The sequence below is a fragment of the Aquarana catesbeiana genome, linkage group LG06 (assembly GCF_042186555.1).
Source record: "Aquarana catesbeiana isolate 2022-GZ linkage group LG06, ASM4218655v1, whole genome shotgun sequence".
NCBI classification, from domain to species: domain Eukaryota; kingdom Metazoa; phylum Chordata; class Amphibia; order Anura; family Ranidae; genus Aquarana; species Aquarana catesbeiana.
In genome coordinates, this window is record NC_133329.1 from 3,507,243 (window position 1) to 3,517,982 (window position 10,740).

The window sequence follows — 10,740 nt, forward strand, 5'->3', positions numbered from 1 at the left end:
CCCCATCACAAAGCCCCCAATTACACAGTCCTCATCACAGAGCCCCCAATCACACAGTCCCCCATCACAGAGCCCCCAATCACACAGTCCCCCATCACAAAGCCCCCAATCACACAGTCCTCATCACAGAGCCTCCAATCACACAGTCCACCATCACAGAGCCCCCAATCACACAGTCCCCCATCACAGAGCCTCCAATCACACAGTCTCCCATCACAGAGCCCCCAATCACACAGTCCTACATCACAGAGCCCCCAATCACACAGTCCTCATCACAGAGCCCCCAATCACACAATCCCCATCACAGAGCCCCCAATCACACAGTCCTCATCACAGAGCCCCCAATCACACAGTCCTACACCATAGAGCCCCAATCACACAGTCCACCATCACAGAGCCCCCAATCACACAGTCCACCATCACAGAGCCCCCAATCACACAGTCCTCATCACAGAGCCTCAATCACACAGTCTCCCTTCACAGAGCCCCAATCACACAGTCCCCCATCACAAAGCCCCCAATCACACAGTCCCCCATCACAGAGCCCCCAATCACACAGTTCTCATCACAGAGCCCCAATCACACAGTCCACATCACAGAGCCCCAATCACACAGTCCACCATCACAGAGCCCCAATCACATAGTCCTACATCACAGAGCCCCAATCACACAGTCCACATCACAGAGCCCCAATCACACAGTCCTACATCACAGAGCCCCCAATCACACAGTTCTCATCACAGAGCCCCCAATCACACAGTCCTACATCACAGAGCCCCCAATCACACAGTCCTACATCACAGAGCCCCAATCACACAGTCCACATCACAGAGCCCCCAATCACACAGTCCCCCATCACAGAGCCCCAATCACACAGTCCACATCACAGAGCCCCCAATCACACAGTCCCCCATCACAGAGCCCCAATCACACAGTCCACATCACAGAGCCCCAATCACACAGTCCCCCATCACAGAGCCCCCAATCACACAGTTCTCATCACAGAGCCCCCAATCACACAGTCCTACATCACAGAGCCCCCAATCACACAGTCCTACATCACAGAGCCCCAATCACACAGTCCACATCACAGAGCCCCCAATCACACAGTCCCCCATCACAGAGCCCCAATCACACAGTCCACATCACAGAGCCCCCAATCACACAGTCCCCCATCACAGAGCCCCAATCACACAGTCCACATCACAGAGCCCCCGATCACACAGTCCTCATCACAGAGCCCCCAATCACACAGTCCCCCATCACAGAGCCCCTAATCACACAGTCCCCCATCACAGAGCCCCCAATCACACAGTCCCCCATCACAGAGCCCCCAATCACACAGTCCACCATCACAGAGCCCCCAATCACACAGTCCTCCATCACAGAGCCCCCAGTCACACAGTCCTCCATCACAGAGCCCCCAATCACACAGTCCCCATCACAGAGCCCCCAATCACACAGTCCCCCATCACAGAGCCCCCAATCACACAGTCCTCCATCACAGAGCCCCCAATCACACAATCCCCATCACAGAGCCCCCAATCACACAGTCCCCATCACAGAGCCCCCAAGCACACAATCCTCCATCACAGAGCCCCCAATCACACAGTCCCCCATGACACAGCCTCCAATCACACAGTCCACCATCACAGAGCCCCCAATCACACAGTCCTCCATGACACAGCCTCCAATCACACAGTCTCCCATCACAGAGCCCCCAATCACACAGTCCCCCATCACAGAGCCCCCAATCACATAGTCTCCATCACAGAGCCCCCAATTACACAGTCCCCCATCACAGAGCCCCCAATCACATAGTCTCCATCACAGAGCCCCCAATCACATAGTCTCCCACCACAGAAGGCCCCCTATCACAGTCTCCCATCACAGAAACCCCCGATCACACAGTCCCTCCACAAAGAGACCACCCCAATCACACAGTCCTTTCTTCACATCAGAGACTTACCTTCTGGCTGCAGCAGCAAAGCAGAGGGTGGTAGGTGGTACAGATTTAGAGCAGGCAAGATATCACCTTCTTCTGAATGCTGGGGGTGGCCCTGCATGTTGCCTGCCCTGGATTAGCACCATTGGTTGTTACAGCGCTGACCTGACCACACCATGGCATCTCATAACACTGATCTAGGGCAAACTGGGTCCTGTGACCACCCAGAGGGAATCCAAATGACATACCATGGCACCCAGGCTGAGAGACAGTTATCTAGACTGACAATGGATCTACATTACTGGACAACATGATTGGTGAAGGATTTACACCACTGGACACCATGGTGTGCCAAGTGCCCCAAAGACGTTTAGAGTATGTATGCTGTGTGTTTATTTATCGCACTATTTTTAGTTAACTTAATTTAAAAATCTGCTATGTACCCCTTACTTATTCACTAGGGGTTGGGGGGTAAATATCTGGATATTCCTTATGTCCCCCATCCCAGAGACCCTTACATCCACAAGGCCAGTGATGTGACCTAGTGGAGGAAAGAGGTCCTGGTCCTACCTACATGGGACAAGGTGCTTTGCAAGGTGCCCCTCTCCCCCCTCACTGGAAAAGTACCCTCCATGTGCTGAGAGGATGTGGCCTGGGATAGTCCTCGAGTGGGGCTGCACACTCACTGCCCCTAATTTTTCCTAGCCAGCAAATTTGCATACTGAAAATAGGGTCTGGGATGGATTCTGTGGGGACCCCATGTTTTTTGCATGGGGAGCCCCTTAAAATTCAGACCAGACATTTATTTAGACATAGTTACATAGTCAGGTTGAAAAAAGACACAAGTCCATCTAGTTCAATCATAAAAATTGTCTATTCCACATTTTCACAGCTCTTACTGTGAAGAAACCTTTCTGTATGAAATCTCTTTTCTTCTAAATGTAAAGAGTGCCCCCTTGTCCTCTGTGATGACCGTAAGGGGAATAACTCAACACCAAGTTCACTATATGAACCTCTTATATATTTATACATGGAGATCATATCCCCCCTTATATATTTATACATAGAGATCATATCCCCCCTATGTATTTATACATGGAGATCATATCCCCCCTATGTATTTATACATGGAGATCATATCCCCCTTATGTATTTATACATGGAGATCATATCCCCCTTATGTATTTATACATGGAGATCATATCCCCCCTTATGTATTTATACATGGAGATCATATCCCCCTTATGTATTTATACATGGAGATCATATCCCCCCTTATGTATTTATACATGGAGATCATATCCCCCCTTTATGTATTTATACATGGAGATCATATCCCCCCTTATGTATTTATACATGGAGATCATATCCACCCTTATGTATTTATACATGGAGATCATATCCCCCCTTATGTATTTATACATGGAGATCATATCCACCCTTATGTATTTATACATGGAGATCATATCCCCCCTTATATATTATACATGGTGATTATATCCCCCTTATGTATATATACATGGAGATCATATCCCCCCTTATGTATTTATACATGGAGATCATATCCCCCTTATGTATTTATACATGGAGATCATATCCCCCCCTTATGTATTTATATATGGAGATCATATCCCCCCCTTATGTATTTATACATGGAGATCATATCCCCTCTTATGTATTTATACATGGAGATCATATCCCCCCTTATGTATGTATACATGGAGATCATATCCCCCCTTATGTATTATACATGGAGATCATATCCCCCCTTATGTATGTATACATGGAGATCATATCCCCCCCTTATGTATTTATACATGGAGATCATATCCCCCTTATGTATTTATACATGGAGATCATATCCCCCCCCCCCTTATGTATTTATACATAGAGATCATATCCCCCCTTATGTATTTATATATGGAGATCATATCCCCCCTTATGTATTTATACATGGAGATCATATCCCCCCTTAATCTCCTCTTCTGAAAAGAGAACGGCCTAAAGATATTCATGCATACCATAACCGTAACTGTGGTTCATCGTTTAACCCAAATATAATGACAAAAATTTATATAGGAACGCTATAATGCATTTAAGGAGATACAAAGGAGTAGTAGAAGTTATATGGTGAGTATTAAAGAACTTTGTGACTTGTAGGCCCAAAGGGACCTGTTTTTAGAAAAGTCTCATGTGTCTCGGAGTTGACTGTGTTGTGAATTGAGTTGATTTCTTGAAATAAGAGAGATTGTTTAGGGGATTCTCTGTCTAGTAGTGGATGAGAATAGTCTTCAGATTACATAGGGTGGTATTTATATATGACTTTGCGGGGGGGGGGGGTTTCCATGGTTGACAGACCTGTTGACAGCCATGGTTAGGTACGTTGGTCGGTTTGGGGTGATAATGAGGTATGGTAAGGAGGGTGGTGAGACAGAAGAGGGAGGAGAAGGGATTGAAAAGAGGGGTAGGGAATAGGGGAGAAGATGGATGTGAGAGCGGCAGGGGATATGGGCGGGGTAGACCAAAACAGGGGGGGGGGGACATATGCCTCCTATCTGGCCCTGGTTTACAGTCTATCCGACCTCAATTATCCCCGGAAAGTTATATAGGGTAGTTTGTTGTGAGGTAAAAAAAAAAGAAGAGAAACCCTGGGTATTTTCCCTATTCATTTAGGTTTGGGGTCCATGGTTTGAATATATTCAGTGGTTGGTTCTAAAATGCGACCAACAAGACCAGGAAGTAGTGTGTTTTCAGACGTTGTCATGGGAGATGGCTAAAAGCTCTTCTATTTTCAGCGATTTTGTCAAGTCTCCGAAACCATTCTTTGATTGAGGGGGGATGGGTTTTGCCCCACAAGGTTGGGACACCTAGCTTAGCAGGGTTTAACATGTGCATAGCAAGAGATTGGAAGTAAGAGCGTTTGGGTATAGGGGTGGGGTGTAAGAGGAATTGGGAAGGAGAAAATTCTAATGTGAGGGTAGAGACCCTTGAGGTTATGTTGTGGACAACGCTCCAGAACTTTTGGATGATGGGGCATGACCACGAGATATGGATGAGAAGTTTGTCCTTTTTCATGAGACTTGTAATAATGAAAAAACTTTTTATCTCTAAATGTGTAGCAATATTCATTCTGAGAGGTGTGTTGGCACTTCTAAAGTCCCACTTATTTACTTTACTGTTCTTCGAGTATGGTATAAAAGATTGTTCTTTGGATATTGATGAGGTGAATTTCATACACTGAGTTGTTCATAGTATTAGTGAAGCGTGGCAGAGGTTACTGTTTATATACTATTGTAGCACACACATATCGGGGGGGTGTAGTGTACGATCGATTCACAATATATTATGTTTGTTATATTTTTTTGATTCACACTTTTCCATAGCTGCTCACAAGGGTTCATTTATTATTATAAAACTGGGTCTGGGATACGGACCTGGAAATGGCGGAATCCATGATCTGGATTGGGGACACAAAGTAGTAAGGGCTCATTTACACTTGCTTCAAAATTGAGTTTTATTTATTCCCTTATATGATGAAAAGTTACATTGAGGGCTAGTTTATGCTTGCTTCAAAACAAGGCTTTGGACAGGCTTTGTTAAAGCTCTCTGAACGCCAGTCAAAGCTCCTGTCACTAAATAAAATGGTTAGCTTACAGTCCTGTTTACACCTTGCTTATGCTTTGCTTTGCTTCGGCTTCGGTTCAAAAATTATACCCCAAGTCTATGGCAAAGCTTGCTTGAAGCCCCCCTGAAGCCCCCCTGAAACCCCGCCAAAGCCTAACTGAAGCCCCACCAAAGGCCCATCGAAGCCCCATCGAAGCTCCACCAAAGCCCCATCTAAGCTCCACCAAAGCCTCATCGAAGCCCCACCAAAGGCCCATCAAAACCCCATCGAAGCCCCACCAAAGACCCATCGAAGCCCCATCAAAGCTCCACCAAAGCCCCATCGAAGCTCCACCAAAGCCCCATACAAGCTCCACCAAAGCCCCACCAAAGCTCCACCAAAGGCCCATCAAAGCCCCATCGAAGCCCCACCAAAGGCCCACCAAAGGCCCATTAAAGCCCCATCGAAGCTCCACCAAAGCCTCATCAAACCCCCCCAAAGCCTCATCAAAGCACCAAGCAAAAGCAAGGTGTAAACAGGACTGTAAGCTAACCATTTTATTTAGTGACAGGGGCTTTGACTGGCGTTCAGAGAGCTTTAACAAAGCCTGCCCGAAGCCATGTTTTGAAGCCAGTGTAAACTAGCCCTAAATGTAACTTTTCATCATATATGGGAATAAATAAAACTCAGACTCTTGACCCATTGTTATCTGAATTTTATCGCCAGATAAGGAGACACAACCACCCCTATTACTGTATAAATAACTAAATAACTTTAATGTCTAATTTTATCACAACCACCTCTACAAAGAAATAACACACAATGAAGGTTTTGGAGAGTTCCATCAGTGAAAGCTTCACCCATCCACCAATAGTCATTGAGAAGAGAAAACACACACATCCCCTACACCCCCCACATCATAGATAATGGGAATAATAACAAAAATCACACACTATATGCAAAAACATCACCAAACTAAAAATCAACACCCCAATAATAAAACAGAAGGGAAGATGAAGGGGGGTTTCAAAAATCTTTTTTTCATCCTCAGTCCATCTTGAAGATTTCAGGACTCGGGGTGAATCTGGTTTCCTGATCTCCAGACAATAAAATCCGGGGAGATATATACACCGATCTTTATATTTCTCATTTATCTTTGGACAATCCAAATGTGGGTCTGTCCAGAGACGTGTCCACAACTTTACATCCGCTGGTTGTTTAATGAAAAGAACATTGTGTAGGTACCTTGTGTTTATTAGCAGTTATTGGTAATAAAGAGAAGAAACCACCCAAAAGGAGATTGGCTTGAGTTGGGAGAGTGAGTCAACATTTGCCATAATTCCAATCAGTTGTGATCATTGAGTCAGTAAATGAGAGGGATCCAAGGGAGGTACTCTTTACTGAGGGACATTGGGGATTATGGGACAAAAACTCTCCCCCTTGTGCCATGGACTGGGACTAGGAGGGAGAGACAGTCCGGGAGATGACAGGAGTGTACCTGTGACTGTGTGGAGAAGTAGTGATTATAGAGGTACTCAGGGCACAATGGAATCCCAGGACGACACAGAATGCTCTGGGGTCACTGGGTCACTTAGGGGGCTCTGGGGTGCACTAGGATTCATAGGATTTACAGGAGGTCCCTGGAGACATAGGAGCCACAGGGGTCACAGAAATAACTGGAGACACAGGAGTCACATAGGTCCCTGGAAACAGAGGAGACACAGAAGTCACAGAGGTCACTGCAGATGCAGGATTCACAGAGGCTACAGAGGTCTAAAAGTGGACAGAGTAGTAGATAGTTGGACAGATGGGGGTAGGGAGTTCCATAGGATAGGAGAGGCTCGGGAGAAGTCCTGGAGGTGAGCATGGGAGGAGATGACGAGAGGGCTGGAGAGTAGGAGCTCTTAGGAGTATTGAAGAAAAGAATTTGGTTGGTATTTTGAGACTAGGTTAGTGATGTAGCTGGGGGCCGACTTGTGGATGTCTTTGTAAGTTCTTGTTAGTATTTTGAATTGAGCTTGTTGGGTGATCGGCAGCCAGATAGCCAGAGCATTTTTTTTTAGCTTTGGATAGAATGGGAGAGGATTGAATCCCTGTCAGATTTTTACTGGAATCAAGGGCTCCCCTTTTCCCTCACTTCCTGTCTGGTGACACCATTGTCACTGGAATGGTAATTGGGTGGACATTTTGGTATATTCAACTGCCTATTTAGATGTTTGGCTGGGGCTTCCCTTTATGTATCCGTTATACGTCAATGAGTTCTTCAGATCATTCTGATTCCATGATATCACCATGTTGACACATTTTTCATGGGGATGATAATTTTGGCCACTTCACAAGCTGAGAGAACTGATCTGAGAATACTCTCTGCCTCATTTTTATTTAGGGTCAAAATAATCTGATATCCACCAACAACTAATACCTTGAAGATGGAGCTCTGTGCAAACGGAAAGGAGGATTAGAATGCAGTATAGAAGAAAGCAAATAATAAGAGATATAAGATCGATCTCGGGAACTGGCTACAGATAGGCAGACACACTATTTGCTGCCCATGGACGTATCACGAGCCGATGGTCTGTTTCTTAACTTGGGGTTCCCCTGGATTGAGATGGCAGCTTGAACAGAAGGATAACTTATAAGGATTGTAAACCACATCATTTTAACAATGATTCCTATGCTAATGGAGAACAGGAGATTGTTACAGACAGCCAGATACAGAGCCAAGCAGAGGCAGACCTGAAGGATCATGGTCCTGACTGCTCGGAGGTGACCCTCTAGTTGTGGAGATGAGCTGAACTGAGATGAATTGTGACGGATCTGGTGGACATGACTCAGGAGAGACCTCACACTGAGCCCAATGCAGATGAAGATCAGAAGGAAGGGGAGAAGAGAACCAAGCACCATATAGAGGGGAACGTATCTGACATCCATATCAATATACGGATATGTAAAATTAATTCCAGATGGATCTTTGATGATGTTTTTGTAATGTAATTGTAAAGTCCAAGGAAGTGGAAGAGTTATGAAGAATACTCCCACCAAGGAGACTATGAGAAGCTGTGTGATAGAAGAGGACAATCTTCTCTGTAACTGAAGGAAAATGTGGTGGGAACATTTGACCAGTTTCAGGTAATAATAGATGGAAAGCCAAGCCGTGTTCCAGAGGTTCTCATTCATCAGAAAAATGTGAAAAACAAAGACATAAATATTAAGTCCTCTTTCATGTGGTAAATAAGACCCAAAGTAGAAATTCAGACCTTCGATGGAGAAAGAACATTGGTGGGCGATCCCAATGAGAGCCAACAAGAGGACAATTCTGTCAGACACATTGAATCCTTTTTTCTTCCTCCATTCCCAAACATACACAGTGACTATGTAGGCATTCAGAGTCAGACCTGACACCAAGTTGAAGAAAATGATGACAAGTCTAATTATATCTAAAACTGACCACATTCTTGCTGCGTTTGTTGTCAGAGAGCTTTGGCTGTTAGGCTGTCCGAATCCGTGTCAATGGATGAAATAAATGATTACACTGATCTAGTACAGAGAGAGATGAAGAGACGAGACATGCAAATCCTTATAATATTTGATTTCATGGTTACCTGTGTTTGTATAGTGAGATAAGTGTAATACGAGACCAGAGAAACCTATAACTGGGACAGTCTGAGAAGCTGACTATTATTGGCAGACAGGATTTTTTTCATGTAGACTTTTTCAGAAAGTCGTCTCAATGTTTTATGATATTCTCATTGTTCTGTAACAAATTCTGTAGAGGTGGGTTCCCTTTAACCTGCCTAATGTGCACTTTAATTTTCCATTTTCCAAAAGTCTCTTTCAGATTGTTGTGTTCTGAAGTTTCCGTGTTGTGACATCTGCCAGATTCTGTTGGAACCTTTTAGAGTGTTATGTTAGTGGTACAGCAGAGAATAATGTTTGTCATTTGGCCATTTCCTAAAGAGTTGGCCATTAGTGGGTTGGCCAGGGTTGGCCAGTCTTTGATAAACATGCTGGACAAGCTTCTGGAAGGGTCTATTTGGAGTCTGGGGATCTAATCTGAGCCGGGACCTTGTGGTGGTTCCAAGCCCTCTGGGCCTCAAAGTCTTAGTTGCTGTACCAGATTAAAGACCTAATCTATGCTGTTTCTGTTGTGAGACAAAAGAGGACAAAGAAGTTACACTAGACTCTCCACTGGCCTTTGCTGAACTTGTGTACCTGGTGCTGAAGAACTACTGCTTGCTAGAAACTACTTTAGCCTGCGGGGTCTAAAGGAAGTCTGAGAATCCATGCTGGGACAGTCAGCTAGAGCATTATTGCTGACTTGCTGACTGGGTATTCCACCAACTCCCCAAGTCAAACTGATGTTGTTTTATAGATACACTATACAGCCAAAAGTTTGAGAAACCATCACCATCACATATATATCAGCTTCTTGGACATCTCATTCCAGAACCATGGGAATGTAGAGGTGATCATTCAATCTTTTGTGGTTATTGCAGTCTCCACTCTTTTTGGAAGGCTTTTCAGGCCAAGTACTGATGTCGGAAAAAATGGGACCGCAATTGGTGTTCCAATTCATACCAAAGTTATCCAATAGGGTTGAAGTCAGGGATCTGTGCAGGCCACTTGAGTTCCTCCACACCACACAAGTCAAACTAGGTCTTTATGGAATCTTCCCCAAACTGTTATGGCAAGTAGGGGTAAACTCCTTTTCTGGGTCAATGGAGGATTCAACTCAAAGTCTCGTTGTTTGAGGTTCTCTGAATGAGCAAACAAAATGCCCGAATTTGGCCTATCCGCCCACACCGAACATCTGGCTGCTCAGCTTGAAGTCATAATATTTATTTTTCATTATTGCCATTGTATTCATTTTTTAGCAGTGGTATCACAGTGACTAGAGTATTAACTTCCCGACCCGCATGCTTACTTGTTTCACATAGTAAAAAAGCCTACAGGTATGTCGTGTGACATCATTAACCAAATATGGTCATGATTGGGAGTTGCCAGTTACGAAGGGCAGGATCATCACGCAGGACATCTTGTTTTCGTCTAGGGGTTGTCAAGTCATCATTCATCGCTTTTCTCAACCTTTTTTTTACATCAGAGTCCCCTATGAGTCAGAGTGCCCCTATCACATCAGAGGACCCCTATACATGAGAGCCCCCATCAGTTGTAAATACAATTATTATTAAAA

At 44.8% G+C, this 10,740-nt stretch overlaps 1 protein-coding gene across 1 annotated transcript; it reads right to left on the reverse strand.

Annotated features, from left to right (window-relative positions):
- Positions 1-8,087: 8,087 nt before the first annotated feature.
- Positions 8,088-9,002, reverse strand: LOC141147378 (taste receptor type 2 member 9-like). The gene has a single exon (XM_073634609.1). It carries the CDS (start codon positions 9,000-9,002, stop codon positions 8,088-8,090), a length of 915 nt encoding a protein of 304 aa, XP_073490710.1.
- Positions 9,003-10,740: the final 1,738 nt, after the last annotated feature.